At 44.1% G+C, this 17,262-nt stretch overlaps 3 protein-coding genes across 6 annotated transcripts in view; 2 read left to right on the forward strand and 1 right to left on the reverse strand.

Moving 5' to 3' along the window:
• glg1a (golgi glycoprotein 1a) overlaps positions 1–513 on the forward strand; it is a 28,150-nt gene extending 27,637 nt beyond the window's left edge. Inside the window, exon 27 of the mRNA XM_048257222.1 lies at positions 491–513. Within this exon, the coding sequence (XP_048113179.1) occupies positions 491–513 (23 nt within the window). The remainder of the gene's footprint in view (positions 1–490) is intronic.
• Positions 514–1,343: 830 nt separating this feature from the next.
• On the reverse strand, positions 1,344–6,272 carry LOC125303530 (fibulin-7-like). Its single transcript, XM_048257315.1, has 7 exons — positions 6,054–6,272; positions 5,008–5,179; positions 4,569–4,739; positions 4,294–4,470; positions 3,948–4,085; positions 3,266–3,401; positions 1,344–2,490 (listed from the first exon to the last, which is right to left on the reverse strand). Exons 1-7 carry the CDS (start codon positions 6,111–6,113, stop codon positions 2,130–2,132), a joined length of 1,215 nt encoding a protein of 404 aa, XP_048113272.1. The 5' UTR covers positions 6,114–6,272; the 3' UTR covers positions 1,344–2,129.
• A 7,184-nt stretch (positions 6,273–13,456) lies between these two features.
• The window catches only part of si:dkey-234i14.2 (RNA-binding Raly-like protein), a 41,406-nt gene continuing 37,600 nt past the window's right edge, over positions 13,457–17,262 (forward strand). Inside the window, exon 1 of one of the 4 annotated variants that reach the window (XM_048257841.1) lies at positions 13,457–13,693. Coding sequence is in view for 3 of the 4 variants with exons in the window: in XM_048257839.1 (XP_048113796.1) it covers positions 13,719–13,755 (37 nt within the window). In the remaining variant the exon portion in view is untranslated. Of the gene's footprint in view, positions 13,756–17,262 lie in introns of all 4 variants that reach the window. The other 3 variants (XM_048257839.1, XM_048257843.1, XM_048257840.1) reach the window with 3 other exon arrangements.

Here is a 17,262-nt window from a genome sequence, read left to right on the forward strand (position 1 = left end):
TCGGACCTTGCTCTGTTTAACGCTCTGGCTTTTGATGGTGTTTGTGCGTTTTTCTATGCATTTGTTATCAACGTTATCTGAAACCTCTCCCCCCCCCTCCCATGGGCCTCAGTGCCTTGTGAATGCCCCGGAGGAGTGAGGGGGGGGGCCTAACTCCCAGCCCCCGTCTCCTTCAGCCCTCAGCTGATGTCAGCTACTCGAGCTACACCCCGGACAAACAGGTACATTACTCACACTGTACAAAAAACATGGTCAACTGGAAGTTTTCCGATCCTAATTTTTCTTGGTCATTTTCTGGACAAAATGGCTGTCTCACTCGCTTACATGTACAGTTGCAGGTGTGGAAAAGGCATTTTTTTTTAACCGTCTGTGTACGTACAAAGTGAGAGTTCCTTGAAGTCCAGCTGAAATATAAAATGACTTTACTGATCAAGTGGTAAATGGTTCTAAAACATTTGTTTTTGTATTTTTACCTTTTTTTCTCTCAAAGATGATGATGCCATGTACTATTGAGATGTAACAGAATAACATTGTGCATTTCTTTTTGTTCTTGTTAATAAAATTTTTTTTATTGTACAAGTCAGTCATTGCAGATTTGTTATGTTTACTTGTACTATGTTTACTAGATAATAACTGTTTGAGAGTGGAGATTCTTCAAGACAAACATCACAACACAGTCAAAACAGGCACTTTGACATTAGTGGTTTTCTTGTACTATGTTTGCAAGCAGATTCCTTCAAATAACTGACTGTCAAAATGGAGGTGTTTGAAATTAAAGGGAATGACATCACTCTCATTGATTTAAAGGATGTTACGCCACATCCTTTTGAAGATTGCATCCGACGTCTGATCACAAAATCATGCCACATGTGGACTGGACACACCCTAAATGTCTTTAAGCTTTGCGCCTCTGACCAAACGTTTCAAATCGCCAAGATAGGGCCTGTATAGGGCTCTGGGTGTGCCTTTAGAGGAGTGGTCTACAGGGCTTTGGGTATGAGTGGCCTTTAGAGGAGTGGTCTATAGGACTTTGGGTATAAGTGGCCTTTAGAGGAGTGGTCTATAGGGCTCTGGGTACGCCTTTAGAGGAGTGGTCTGGAAGTTTTCCATTGTTTTAATTTTGTCAAGTCTTACTTCAGGAAATTAAATACACTAATACACCAAAGTGATTTTCTGTCATGGTTTTAAATTATTAATCCTAAAGAACATTACACATAGTATACAACCCTCTATAACTATATATTATAGGCTACAAATCAAACAGGTCAAAGTCTAGTTCAGAACTAGACCAAAACATTTTCATCATTCAGTTTGGATAGTCAAACATGGCAAGGATTCTCAGAAACAAAATTAAGATGATGTACTTTAATTTGAAACCTGCTAATTTAATGTTTAAAATTTAAACATCTGACAGTGATGTTACTTGACCTATTCTGTGTTAAAAAAATCCCTGGAGGCAAAGCTCTCTCTCACACAGTGGGTGTGAGATACAGGGCTTCTTGCCACGAAGGTGAAACATTTTTGAGAGCATACGTATCCATGTCCTCGTTTCTTTTGCTCTCCCTCCCTACTCTTTACACAACAATCTGGAGTTAGATCACCCAAACAACGACTCTTTGTAACTTGCTGAGCCATTACAAAGCTACCTACATAGCCATCATTATTCTGTCACAATTTCAGATTGGTAAGACACAGAAGTAAAAAGGCTGATTACTTTAATTGATTTAGGGTGTTTTTCATATGTCAATAAATATGCCAGCTTCTGGATTAAGGTAACATAATGACCAAACACCAAAGCAGATTACAGATGGTAATAAATAAGGGCAAAAAATTGCACTGCATTTCAAAGGTTCCAATAAAAAAAAATGTATCATGCTTCAAACCTTTCTTAATGTATCTATCAAAAATAAAGATAAATAGTAGTAAGATCCAGTCTCTTTTGATTGATTTTCACAAAACTACGTGAAATCTGATATAGTCGTTAAGGTAGGGATGTTTCCTTTAAACTGTGGGACCACACAGTTAATTAATTCCATCATCATAGCCCTGAAACAGGGCAAACACTACCCACTCCCTAGGTCTTGATTGTCACTGGCTCTGGATTTCCCCGTTTATTCATCCGTCCCCCTCTAGAAGGTGTATGGCGACACAAACAGGGTGACCTTGGTGACGTAGCGGCCCAGCAGCTTGCGCTTCTCCAGCTCGCTCATCTCCACCTCTGCGTAGAGCGTGGCTGGGCCCTGCGGGGGGGTCACCAGCAGCAGTTGGCCCATCGTCTGGCCCGATCGCTGCACAGAGAAGTGGCGCCGGCCGCGGTTCCCCAGCAGCCCGAAGCGAAGCGTGTCCCCCAGCAGACGGGCGGCCGACACACGGAACAGCACACGAGGGGCGGACATGTTGGACACCACTGCCATGTACTGAAAGGACACGGAGCTGGGCGCCTGGATGCAGGCCTTGTCCCAGACCATGCAGGGGTTTCGCTCACAACGTCTAGGGACAGGGGAGAAAACATTCATAAGTGGTAGTTTCAGAAGTTTCCCTCTTGCATATGTATTAAATTTACATTTTTGTGGAGCTCTTCAAATGTATCAGTGCAACCAAGAGAAAGTATCTGTAAGCCCATCTGGCAACCATTAATCTTCTTAAAGGAACATGACAACTTTTTGGGAAATCAACTTATTCATTGTCCACAATCCAAAGTTGAATAAAGACCAAGTTGCACGCCTGCCAGAATACTAAGGATATTGAACCAGGCCACGTCAAAGAAAACAAATGGCATGTGCTTAATTGTTACAATTATGGAAATGTTCTCCCCCACAAGGGGTCCTTGGAGCCAAAAAGTGTGAGAACACCTGGTCTAATCCACTTCCAATGAATTCTGCTAATTCAGCAAGTCAAACATTTGTACAATTTTTTCTGTAAGTTACAAGAACACTATCTGAAAAGATCACAAAGGTTAAATTGCAATCTGACGCCTGCTTGAATGACAAACAAGAGCCACTCACTCCGCTACCCGTAAACATGCAATTTTACTCTTCAAAAAACAGAATGATGGCTTTGTAGCAGTGAGTCATCTTCTGTCTGCCACAAACCTCTTTCTGGAGTTATCCAGTCTCACATTCAGAACAACAACAACACTCGGTGTTGACCGCATTCAATGCTAGTTTCATACATTCCATTCATTTGACCAAGGATGCACCATCTGTGCAACTACTTGACCTGTGAAAGCACCAAGTGATGAGAGGGGAAGAATGCCGGTACTCACAGAGCCGAGGTCTTGACATAGGTGGCGTTTCTGAAGTGGGGGCACTGGGCCGCCACACACTCGTATCCCCCGTATGTGTTCACGCACACCTGGGCCTGTGTGCAGCTCTGCTGCCCTGTTTCACACTCATCAATATCTGCAATAAGGATATTGGATAGGATACATTTTTTTATAAAGAATTTTTTTTTTTAAGGTCTTCTGCTAAAAAAAAACAGTTTTGTACACATCAGCTCCTTCACCATTAGAATAATGGAGTAAATTGTGTAAGCCTCTGACCATTTCTTTCACCACCAAGGACAGTTTTATTGCAGTCAGAAAATAACAGCTAATAAAAGTTGCTGTACACTACACATTATACCGCAATGAGAGCATTTTATAATAGGGCAGTTGCTATTTCATTTATTAAATCCCATTAAAGTCTGGTTCCAGTAAAAGTACAGAGAACCGCCTCCCTTTAGCATTTAGTCTGCATCTCAAATATGTTCAACTTTGTTCTTGTAGAGGGCAGCTGCTGGCCACTTTTGGCTGTATATTAAGTCCTCTTTCAGGTCCACTTAAGTCTAACTTGTGACACATAAGAACTACTTTGTGAAAGTGTAAGACTTGATCAAAATGAAACTCCTGCAGAGTAGATAAAGCCCTATAAGAGGATGAGCCACTGGCTGTAGGAACAATCTCTGACCTTGGCAGCTGTGGTAGTCTCGGCCGAGTTTGTAGCCGTGAGGGCAGACGCAGTGATAACTTCCTGCTGTGTTTACACAGTTGTGCATACACAGCCGAACAGACTGAGTCCTGCGATAGAGCTCGCATTCATCGATGTCTGAAACACACACACACACAGACACACACATTTAAAAATGCTGCTATGTCCACTGCTTAAAACACGCAACCAAGGAATCTTGAATGAACTGAATCTATTTAAGTCAAAAACATCCATGAACATGATTGAATGGTGGGTAAATGGAGTCCTAAAGGACTTCCTCATTTAATAATGATGAGCATGGACATGGGCATGGTCATGGCCCCACCTGTGCAGATGCTGTTGTCCGTGCCGGTCAGGGCGTACCCCACCTCACAGGTGCAGTGGGTGGAGCCCTGCAGGTGGATGCAGCGGGAGGCTCGCACAAAGTCCGGGAGGGGGGCAGGAGACGGAGCAGGAGCTGGGGTGACTGGCGAAGTAACCGAGCTGTCAGCCTGCCCAGCCACTACAAAAAGGCAGGATATTCCCTCTTGTTAATTACCCCTTACTGTGTTTATAAGCATGTAATAGAACGGCTATTATTGTCACAGGAGAGCTGCTTACACTTGCAGTAGGGCTCCGGTCCACTCCAGCTGAGAGACTCGTGGCAGACCCTGGTCTCAGAGCCCACCAGTTCATATCCAGGACTGCACAGGAAGTGGACCTCGTGACCCACAGTGAGGACTCCACCCAACCTCCGGCCATTCTCCAGTGGTTCTGGGAGAGGGCATGTGGCTATAAAGTACAATAAAGAATGGACAGAGAGGTTCAGGTTACAAGCATATGCATCAGTTGGTGAGTAGGTTTCAGTGGTCTACTTGAGAAACATTGAGCAGGTATGGGTAGTTTACGTATGAACAGCTGACCAATCCAGTTAATGCACAATATATTCTGTTTGCCTGTCTAATATTTAAAAAACTGAAACACACACTTTTAAGAATGTTTTGCATGAATCTAAGTAAACATAACATTGAGGAGCAAATATGATTTACAGGTATCTCACCATTTCTGTTGCTGCCACTCTTGACATTGGATTTAGTTGTGTTGGTCTTTAACAAATTAAGTTTCTTCCTCAGGTTGCGGAGGCTTTGGATATACGAGGTCTCATGGGCAGTGAGCAACTTGTGGACCTGACGGAGGGCGGTCTGTAGTTCCTGACTGGAGGGACAGTCCATCTGCATCAGACAGAGTCACTCAGACACTGGACTTTGTTTCACCTAGGATGGGGTCCATTATAGCATGGACTGCAACAGTGCTTAAAAAAATTAAGACAGTGACACAAACTGTGGGTGTAATTGTGTCTGGGACTAGTGGTATTTTAATAAGTTGTCTCCAGATGCTTAATGTCACAGTAAATGACCTAAATACTTTTAGGCTAGTGACTTCAGACTTTTAGTTGCACCACAGAGCGTATAACGTATAATACAACTCAGCAATCACTAATTCCATCTGCAATGTATCTCAGATGCAAACATCCCTGACGTAGATAATAACACTGCTGCATGAGCTTGAAGAATCTCCATTGTAATCCACAGTCTCCACTAATGCCATCTGCTGTGAACCTGAACCTGTGTCAAACGCTCATTAGTGTGTAATAGGTGAGGCTGTACAAACAGTCCAGAAGACCCTTGGCACCTTGGCCTCAGCTCTGTTTAAACAGAGCACATGTCTCAGGTGTTAGGTCTATTTACAGGGCTCTCAAGTTGACATACCAACCTGCGAAATTCTGTGACCCAATTTTCTTAAAGTCTCAGTGGTGTGCTAGCTGGCTTAAGGTCATCACCCTCACGTCAGACAAGATATTTATTAACATAGTATAATGAGCCGACTGTCAACACCTTGAGAATGCTGCTGTCATCAGATAATCTTAAACAAGTGTAAGTACCGTGCACTTGTGAATCAGTTTACCACTCACAATTGATCATACACATCCATATTCAGAACTGGAAATATTGTTGAAGAGCGCGTAGTAATATAAAGATGGGAAAAAAAGAAAAAGGTTTTGTTATCAGATGTGTAACGTATCAAATAAAGCATTACTACACTCACCTGAGCAAAGCTGATCTGGCACACACAGACAGCAACCACGAAAAAAACACACTCCTTCATCTTGAGAACAGGGATGTTGCACCCAGAAACGCACAAAAAATCTTGATGCTAAACCAAAACGACTTTTGGCTAGACTATAAAATTTGGAATGAGCTTATAACAGTTGAAGTTCAGGCTCGATCGTTTCCCTGTACAGTAAGTCAGAGGAGACAGCATCGCACAGGGAGCGCCAGCGGTCACTGGCCTGCCTCCTAGCTCTGCTCCTTTCTTCCAATCTCATGCCAGGATCCTCTCCCCTCGCGCTGGCCGCCCAGTTGTGGTATTTTTACGCGCAGAAAAGGAACTCAGCGGCTAAGCAAGCAATGGTACTCACATCTGTGAGGAGGTCCTCTGGGCTGCGACCACTGCAACATTTCACGCAATTAGCCTAAAATAGGCATGTGGCCTACATGAACTAGTAGCTTACTGCTGGTCTGTAATACTCCACATGTGAAGAAAGAAACCACCACAGTGACGTGTCCATGGTAAGGTCCAGCCCTGACCCAAATTATTAGTCTAATTCTGAAAAAATATGTATCGTGCAAAATAATTTGAAAATTGTAGCCTATTAATATGATCTGCGTGGTTTGTTAGCTATGTGAAGATACTGAATATCCGCCTTGGTATTGAAGGGAGAGATTGCACTTTTCTGGCCTTTCTTAGATAAGCAATTGCTTGCGTTTGGGTTAGTAGAGAACCCTGACACTCAAGGCTTAGAAAAAGAGAGAGACGCATGACGGCCTATGATCGTTTGTGAGAAACTGCTTTCGTGGCGTTAAAGCCCAGTCTTTTGTGTAGGCTACTTCACTACACGTGGGCTGCAATGACTGCCTCTCACTCAAACGTTGTAATTATCCTATCGTATGGGAAATAAACAGTTTCTTCTAAATCACACACACGCATTTTTCTAAAGCTGTCACCATAATATCTCATTTGATCTAACAAGGTCAGTTGGCCTAGGGTCATGTGGTATGGCGATGGCGAAGGGCTGTGATGACAGCAGCCACGTGTGCCACAACAACTGGATTGAGAGGTAAGACCTAAGATGCAAACTTTTAGCAAAGCTAAAGCTCCGCTTTAACCCTCTCTGCTTTTAGTTTTAGTTTATAGAATAGAATAGAATAGACTTTAATTGTCATTGTGCAGTAGGAACCAGAGCCATATAAAGGTACCTTTATACGGCTCTGGTAGTAACCTACCATAAAACGAAATTATAGAATTCTAGAAAGTTCTAGTCACCTAGAAAGATTTACCCTTGTCATCTGAAATCAATATAGCAAACTCTCCTGTTCCTCCCACTTCCTCCCCAACACACCAGTAAGGTAGCACTGTGTCCAAGAGAAATTCAGTGTCAGACCTTAAACATCACAATGTCAGAAGTGCAGGCCTAGTTTGTATGTCAGTACAGTGATGTCATGCCCATTGAAGCTGAGGGCATGTCCCCAACCACATTTTTAATTTCTGGATCTTTTAAGTTCTAGAATAATAGATAATTTCTTTCTTTTTTTCAGAGGAAGGACCTCATGTCCCAGTAGTACTTTTATTGAGCATTACCAGCCAAACACAACGGCAGGAACCACAAGGTGGCAACATAGTGCAATGAATTCCATTTATATGGGCCCTACTGTCAGTTTCTCAGCTATAACTAAATGAGTTCAATTAGTCTTACTTTATTTACATTTCGAGCCATGTCAGATTATTTCAGTCATTAGTCTGGAGAGCCATGGGTGATTTGTATATTGGTTCTGGTGCTGTGGGTAGAGACAGTCAAACACATTTTACAGACAAATGTTTCTGACCAATTTTTTTTTACATCAACAGGGACAAATATTAGTTTTAATTCCAAATTGTTTAAAGAGATTTGGCATATAAACTGCTGCTTTGGCATTCAGAAACCACACAATTTCTCACCCCAGTTTCCCCAGACTTTTAACAGCAAAGTTTGTTTTTTACTTCAGTAGCTCCTCTAAGATAGGGATCTTTATGTGAAGCCAGAGAGCTCTGCATTAGCCCATGGCAGATATTTATGGGCCACATTTGTGTTTTATTGAGACTTTTTAACAATGTGCCTCAGAGTTATTCTAAACCCTTTGTTTCACTCAGTTCATAAACAATGATGTAAGAACAGGGCAACTGTTCTGCAGCTCGTTAATGCTTAGACGCCCGCATCGACCGTGAAAACAATGTGTTGACTGTGTTTAACCCGTTCTCCATCCAGAGTGCTTCCAGCAGAGCTCCTTAGTATTCAATACCCCCACACAAGCAAATGAGCGAGGGTGAAATATACTGATGACCTCATTTGTGCAGTTAACCTGCAAATGGAGTATTGATTGTACTGTGTTGGATGCAAGATGAAAGTCAGATAGAGGCTCAGACCAAGAGGAATGGGTTCAAAAGCAGATGAGCATGCAGCTGCGTATGTGTTTGTGAGCATGCCATGGGTGCCTGTGCATTACATTACAACCCCAAATCAGAACAAGTTGGGACGTTGTGTAAAATGTGAATGTAATAATCTGTAAATCTCTTAAACTCATATTTAGTTGCAAAAAGGACACAGACAACATATCAAATGTTGAAAATGACAAATTTGACTATTTCATGGAAAATATATGTTCATTTTGAATTTGATACCAGCAACATGTTTCAAAAAAAGTTGGGACGGTGGTGACAAAATGCTGGAAAGTTGTGTGATGATAAAGAAAACAAAAGGAGGAATTAGGGTAACTGGCAACTAATTAGGGTAACTGGCAGCACGATTGGGTATGAAAAAGAGCATCCCAGAGAGGCAGGGTCTCTTAGAAGTAAAGATGTAGGGGTATTCATCACTCTGTGTAAACCTGTGTGCACTGATGAAACAATGTAATTTTAATGCTTCTTAACATGAAATTGTGAAGTATTTGGTGAGTTCATCATCTATAGGATATAATCTTATTAAAGCATTCAGAGAATCCAGAGAAATCTTTGCAAACAAGGGAAAGAGCTGAAAAACAATATTGGATGGCTGTGGTCTTTTGGACCTCATATGGCACTGCATCAAAACCAGACCTGTTTCCAGACCTGTCATTGTATGGGCCCAGGAAAACCTCTGATAACCATATATGTGCACAGTTTGATACACAATTCAAAAACTGCAGCCAAAATTGTAACAGCCAAAACAGCTAAAATTGTATTGAGACATAATGCAGAAAATACCACTGTCTTATCTGGGCCTGAGCTTGTTTAAAATGGACTGAGGTAACATGGAAAAAGTCCTGTGGTTAGACCAATCAATCCAACCTATCCAACTTGTTTAGTGCTCAGTTTGAAACCCAACATCTATGAGGGTGTGGAGGAGCATTAGTGCCTACAGCATGGGCATCTTCCACATTTGGCAAAGCAATTCTGCAACCCTGAATGGTGTATACAGGTTTTAAGCAACATATACTGCCATCCAGGCAATGTCTTCTCCAGGGAAGACCTTGAATATTTCAGGAAAACAATGCCAAAATGAATTCTGCACATATTTAAACAGTATTTCCCCATAGAGTAAGAGTCCAGGTGCTAACATGGCCTGTCTGCAGTCCAGATTTGTCATATTAGGTGAATCATGGAATAAAAAACATGACTACAAGAATACTCCATACAGTTCAGCAACTGAAATCCTATATCAGGGACAACTGAAATCCTATATCGGGGACAACATTTCATTCTCAAAACTCTAACAACTGGTCTCCTCAGTTCCTAAACATTTACAGAATTTTGTTAAAAGAAGACGTGAAGCAGCACAGTGGTAAACATTCCCTGTCCCAACATTTTTTGAAACATGTTGCTGGCATCAAATTCAAAATGAACATATATTTTCCATGAAACAGTCCAAATTTTCATTTTCACATTTGATTTAATATCATATGGATCGATATGTTGTCTATGTCCTTTTTGCTGCTAAATATTTATATTAAATTTTACAAGACTTATTATCACATTCTGTTTTTATTTGCATTTTACGCAACGTCCCAACTTTTTCTGATTTGGGGTTGTAGTTTCGGAGGTGGACATAAGGGTCTTGCGTAAAAGCCTTTTCTTCATCTTCATCTTCATCTTCATTCTTCATCTTCATTCTTCATCTTATGTAAGTGATCATAGTTAGATGACATTTATCTCCTGAATGCTGATAAGAGGAGTGCCATGAACCATATTTCAGTTGATGAGCAGCTTTCTCATCTTTTATAAATGCCATATAAGTTTATGTTATGCCAGTGTAGTGCTCATATTTACAGTCATAATGTCTTATGTGTGTACATAAGCCCATTTATCTTTGTGTACATGCTGATGCATGAGTACAGTATGTGAGTGAGTGTTTTTTTCTGTGTGTGTGTGTCTTTTTCTCTCTGTGTGTGTGTGTGTGTGTGCGTGTCCATGTGTGTGTGTGTGTGTGTGTGTGCGTGTCCATGTGTGTGTGTGTGTGTGTGTGTGCATGCGTGTGTGTGATAGGTTTAAGCAGGGCTCAGCAAGGGTAGAACAGAGAGCCACAAGTTTGTCTTCCAACGCCTCTTCTTCAGTCAAGCTCCTCTGATAAGGGTGGACAAAAACTTAAGAATTAAGGTGGCTGGCAGCAGGACAGTGACAGAAGGATTAGCCACAATTGTTATGCTAATGGAGTCAGTATTTTGCCGCAGAGTTGGACATGGACTCAGTATAATCTGGCAACACGTAATGTCATTCCCTTGGAGGCGGCCATTGTAAAAAAAGGGATGACAATTGCAGCCCTCTCTGAAAATGAATGTTTTGCAAATGGCTTTCCATTCAGGCGAAGAGAGGAGGGCACGAACCAATTAAAGTGTGTGCATTATGCCAACACGGGAAGCGTGGCCTCTTGTTATTTAAGGATCCAACACCTTTATTGAGCTTGGGTAATGAACTGTGGGAGTCCTCTCTGACTTCTACGCGACTGTGTGCACACACATATGCAATAATACAACCGTGCTCACCTACCGTACACACACAAGTTCATGCACGTACACAACACATCCACTATTCACCGAATGTTGGATACATTTTGTTGCCTCGAACCTCCATCCCCCCTTTTTCCCAATTTAGTTCTTGAGTTGTTGCCCGTTCCTTGTGTATTGAACTGTTCCCTGTTGTTGCTGTACGCTAGCATTTGCCTCCTCCAGGACACATGGAACCACCTACTGCTTCTTATCGGCGCACAGTGGTGGCTTTCCCCAGGGAGCCGGAACACGCACTTAAGGCCACACCAGGCCTGCCACATGCAGACGGCCACATGCAGACGGCCACAGCAGCGGGAGTCGCTGTTGCCCTGGTGGGGATCTTATCTCTAGCTCAGCTGCCCATGCACCAAACATTGCCAGTGGCGTTGGGCTGTGTGTCCAGCCCAGCTGAAGGCAGAGATATTGAGCCCAAATCCCCTTGGTAATGGGTCAGTGACTGCTCATCTCTGCAATCTTAAATGACCATCAACAATCCCGTTCCAGCAGTGTTATTTTGACACTGTTAAACATTATTGTGCTTCTTTGTGTTTCAGAGATTGTTCCCACTATTCTGACAGTACAAGAGACTGGGCATGGGGATATACAGGGAGGCTTTTCCTCATCCTAATGGGAGGAACTGGATTTCACACACACACACACACACACACACACACACACACACACACACACACACACACACACACTCGCTCACACACACACACTGTCACACTCTCTCACACACATACACACACACACACAGAGCTAGTAATAATAAGGCCCTGGCAGCTCTGAACATCCTCTTCCTCTCTGACATTTAATTAGAGGACTTTTGGAGCTGGGTCAGAAAGGCTTGGTTATAAGGCAATGAGGTGCTGTCAGAATCACGCCACAGCTCAGAGATCTATTACAACCTACGGCCCTTTTGTAAAGTCGTCATCAAACAGTACTAGTGGATAACGATGTCATCCTGGTGAATCACCATGCATTTTATTTTTCATTTGTTCCCTCTCATGCTCATAAGGCTAAAATTGCCACCGGTGGAAACGAGGGAAATCTGTTTCAGAGCGGTCTCTAGCTGCAGTAAGGATATTTTATGTGCTTAGCTCAGGCTATCTCACACTATTTTACTGAACAACTATGTTTTATTGCACTCAACTCCCAAACCATAACAAATTGCTGGCCAGCAGCAGAACGCTGTATGATATTATAGGTTTTGCCTGTAGCCTGTGCTTGACCACTAATTGAGGCGCGATTACCGCCAGGTGACCACTCTGCCATTTACGGCGAGCCCCTGGTCCATCAGGCTCGTCTAATGGGATTCTGCACAGTGCCGCTGACCTGCACTAGCATGTTGTTGCCTCTGTGTGTTGCAGGAAGCCTCCATTTGCGCAACACTTTGCTCCTCTTTGATCCTGCTGGAGGCTCGGCTGGAGAGTAAAATGCCTTCCATCGATACAGGGTTCAAACACTGTCAGGTCTCATATAGGGATGTTGCCTTTGCCAGCGCTCTAATCAAAGATGACAGCGGTGTGTCATGGTTCATTAAGGAATATGCTAATTCAATCAGCAGTTTCTTAAATGGTATTTCACGCCCCGCACTACGCTTATTTTAGCGCTTGCGAGGCGGGCGGATGCGAGTGGGCTGCACCAGCAGTGGGTAGTTGCGAGAGCTCCTCTGGCTCGGAAGCGCTTTTATACAGCCTGGCTGACGAAAGGAGTCAGCCACAGAGCCGCACTGAACAGGCAGTGTTAAAATGCATCATTTGCAACAAAGGTTTCCCCTAATCTGAAGCCATTACAGGGCTGATGACAGTGAAGTTGGGGAGGTTGGGGAGAGAAGCGGAGATAGACAATAAGTCTGTGCGTGTCTGAAGAACATTAGGGCCTAATTGGAAAGGACAGCTTTGGATTAAATGTAATCATTCCAGTGGTTTTCTCATTAAAACGGCTCTGATGCCCACTCTCATTAACTTTGCCATCCACGGAGGCTGGTTTTACAGCCAGTTGGAGGTGTGTGTGTGTGTGTGTGTGTGTGTGTGTGTGGAAGAGACAAAGGACAAGTCTGGAGTGTATGTGTTTCTACTACACTGGCCTCTTACAGCTGAGTTGAGAGAAGTAATTTTGGTTTCTCTCTCTCTCTCTCTCTTTCTGTGTGTGTGTGTGTGTGTGTGTGAATGTATAAGTGTGTGCCTGTGAGGTAAAAATAGTGAAGATTATTGTGAAGTGAAGTCTGCTCCATAGCAGAGGTTGAAATGGCTTCAAGAAATGAGTCCAAATGGGCCAGAGGCACATCTTACAATCAGACTGGACTGATTTAATTATGAGGAACTGGCATGAACCTGCTCCATCTCAACCTCTTTCTCCCCTCTCCCCTTCCTGGCAGAGTGAAAGTGGGATGGCCCAATGTCTCATCCCCCCCTCTTTCTGTGCAGTGGTGGGAGAGATGGTACAGCCTGCCAGCACAGTTCTTGGAGCACAAGCGTTGATTCAGTTGTTAGCAGTCTCCTTTCTGTCCTCTCCTTCTCTCTCTCCCTCCGTGTCTCTCCTGCTCGCGCTCTTCCCTCTCTTTCTGTCCGAGTTGAAGGAAGGTCCAGAAGGGAAGGATTTTTTGTGGTTGGCGGCAGCCTCTTGGTGAGTTTCCTGCTTTTCCACTGGTATGACCCTCTTCAGGAGCGAGCATTACAGTGTGAAACGTAAGTATAGCAGACTCTCCTCTCTTTTCTTCCACCCCCTCTCTTTCCACCCCTTTCTCATACTCCCCTCACTGTGTCTACTTTTTAAGCCTTTGCATACTAAACCTGTTTTGCTTGTTCATGTGGAATAGGTTCAGTGAGGACTGTAGATACGCTACAATGTGTCTAATTGTAATCACTGCAGAGGAGGTTAGTTGGAGATGACCAAAGCTATTACTTCACAAGTGGTTTGAAAATGCCTGAAAATGTGACTCATTTATAAAAGTGAGGAGACAATGACTAGAAACAGCACAAAGCACTTTGCTCACTTTAAAATAACAGCATCTCTTAAAGATGAGAAAATTGTAGGAATATGTGACTATTGTTCATATTTTGAAAGTTCTTATGATATATGTGTCTGTCTATGCATTAGAATATTATGCTTGTGGTTACCAGGTAACTATACCTTTTGTCTATGTGTGACGAGCAGGCAGAAGCAGATAAATAAAGTACAGTAATCACCCTGCCTGCTTGTATCCATCACAATGGGATTTTCATCTGGCCGCTGGCCATGGCCACTGGCCCTTCCCATGTGCCCTTCCTTCAGCTGGGGACCTCTGCATAGAGTGGACCTGACAGCTTCGTCCGTAACAGGCAGCAATTACATTCTGTGCTCCAGTTTCCCGCAACAGCCCTCCCGGCTCAGACAAGTCTGAGCATGCACTTAAATAATGTCTGTTATAAAGAACATTCTTTTGACTAAAATGATATGGCCAAAAAAATAACTACAACAATAACAAGGCCATTCCAAGCGCCCGAATGGTGTCGTGTTAGATTATCTTCCTGAGAGAGGAAGCCTCCAGGGCTTTTTCTTCCCCCCTGACATCTGCAGAGGACAGGTGTGCTGCACTTTCTCCGGCGGAGAGCCTGTGCATGAGCAAGCATCACAGATTGCCAGCTCTCCACTCAGCCCTCCATATGCAGCACCCAAACGTTACACCCGACCCCTCCGACCCCAAATCTCCAACCGCCCTTGAGAGCACTGCAACAGTACTTCAGTACGAAATCTTTTTCTAGTACACAAAATATTTTCTAAATGGCTGGCACCAGAGACGCCCCAGGACTGGAGTGGAAAACAAGTGCAGTATGTGCTGAACAAGAACACGGGCTTAAGAGGTGCATCCAGATGGAGTGTGTGCTCACGCAACCATTTAATTTTTTGTCTCTGGAATATTCCAGAATAAGAGGGTTTCAAAAAGTAGACGTGTAAGAAATGTTTGTAGCCCAAATACTAAATGAGTCCTGCCCAAATAGGTGACTTAAGCATGCATATCTGCTTACCTTCTCTAACACTGGAGAAACTGTCAAATGAGGTGCTGATGTTGTGATAGCACTTTGGAGGAGTGCACATTAGATATGCCTGTAGGTGACAACTTCTGACAAATCCCACATAGAACCAATGTTGCTCAGCCTCCACATGGAATAGTCAACCTTTCCTGCTAAAAGCTTCATGTGTACTGTAAATGTCAGTTTATTTGTGGTTGGCCTCCACCACCTCTCGAAAAGTGTCTTTTACACCATGTTTCAAGTGCTGCGTGTGAGGTGGAGCTTGCTGAAATGTTAGCATGCCATACATGCTTTTAATCAACTCCCTTTGACCCCCTCGGCGCCACGGGTGCTCCTAAGTGCAGAGAGAGGCGCACCAGTGAAGACCCCCAGCTGGACAGGCCAGGCAGAGGGATGCGTAAGTGTGGCCCTGATGGACAGTGACAGCGCTGCGGCATACGGCGCCTCCGGACTCGGTTTGACGGCCATTACTGTTTATGAAAGCTGACTGACTCCCGAGATGGTTTGCTGAGAGCACAGGAATCGCTGAGACGTACCGAATCAATCCAAAACAAAAGCAAATGAATTGGCTTATCCCCTTCCAGCGCGTCCGGCCGAGCCACCCCGTCGATACCGCCACGTCGCGAGTCAATAGGTGATGAGTTGGGCTACCACCAAAGCTCTCTCCCACTCCACTGCTGTTAACCAAGGCATCCTTCAGGTCTGCATGCAGCAACGATCCCCTTCCCAACTCCCCATGTGCTCTGTATCTGATATTGATATTCACTGGGCACGGTGTGAGGAGGTGGAAAACTAGCTGTCGGCCTCGGAGTGGATCTGAGGAGGGAGGAGCAGAGCGAGCCTGCAGATCTGCTGCTCGGATTCAACAGGAAATTGCACGGCCTAAGCCGCCCTGCGTGGCCCTCTCCGACGCAAAGACTAGAGTTACTGCTCGTCACTGCCAAAAACTCCCCCTCCCTCCCCATTTGGAGACTGGACTTGAGTATTTCGCAGATCCAAGAGGGTGCGGACAGCCAGCTTTATGCAGCTTTAACAAAACACCTCAGATATGTGACTGGGCAGATGATCTGCAGAGCTCTGAGCGGTTGAGTCAGTTGTGTTTATCTGGACGTGAGCCACCAGGCGTCTCCAGGAGAGTTGTGGTCTTGTGAGGTTGAGCCAAGAGCCACTGAGCCAGAAACATGGCACAGAGTGATGGAAAAATATGGAGAAACTGAAAGAGAGTACTCCACAGCTTTTCAGATATAATGTTCTTATGTGTTTATATATTAAATCCTCCAGTGCATCTGGAGATGTCTAACCTTGCTTGGCTCTTAAAATAGAAGAGCATGATTGTGGATGCTCTCTTCATTTAATAACCCCCAATTAGCTCACCTTCAGACTACAGCTTGTCAGGCTGCTGAAACCAGATCCCTTGCCTTCTTTCTTTTTTTCTCTCTCTTTTTGAAAAATAACATTAATTGTACCCTGGCACTTGGCAGATTTCAGCCGCTGTTCCCATCCCATGACTCAATTCATTTCTGCCAGTTACCCAGCTGCCATTTCCTCCAGCTCTCTTATGGTCCTCCACAGAGCAAAGCACCATCAAGGCCATGCCAGCTCCGGCCCCCTGTCTGCAAGGGCCATGTCTTTTCATGCTCATAACTCTGCAAAACTCTGCCAGCGCCTGGGCGAAGCAGCTGCTGACACAATATCTGACAGCCTGTGTGTGATTCAATTAAACTGAGCACACAGCAGCAGTGACAATGAAAAACAGTATGCGCGTCGTCAAATTCCTTAAACATGTATAACTGCGTTCTAAAAAGTCAAGGCGATTGGAAGTGACAGTGAAAACACACCACTCTTTTAGAAGTGCTCGCGAGTTTGCACCCGCACTTTGTGAGGATGTATTTTATTACTTTCGGTTGCTCTCCCTCTCTCTCTAAAAAGCGTCAGTGAGTAAGAGCCAGTCAGAGTCACTAGTGAACCACAAGCAAGGCGACAGGTAAAATAACATGAGGCAGGTAAATCTCCCTCTGAGCCAGACATTACCTGGCTGCAGCTTCACAGGAGCTCGATGAATGCTAATACTGGAGAGCAGACAGCCAGGGGGGCCAGCGTGCAGATTTCCACTTTTGTTCCCATCAGCCAGGGGACCCACCTGAGCTCTGTCAGACAACACCTCAAAGGGCTACTCAGCGC

This window comes from Alosa alosa, chromosome 11, assembly GCF_017589495.1.
Source record: "Alosa alosa isolate M-15738 ecotype Scorff River chromosome 11, AALO_Geno_1.1, whole genome shotgun sequence".
NCBI classification, from domain to species: Eukaryota; Metazoa; Chordata; class Actinopteri; order Clupeiformes; family Clupeidae; genus Alosa; species Alosa alosa.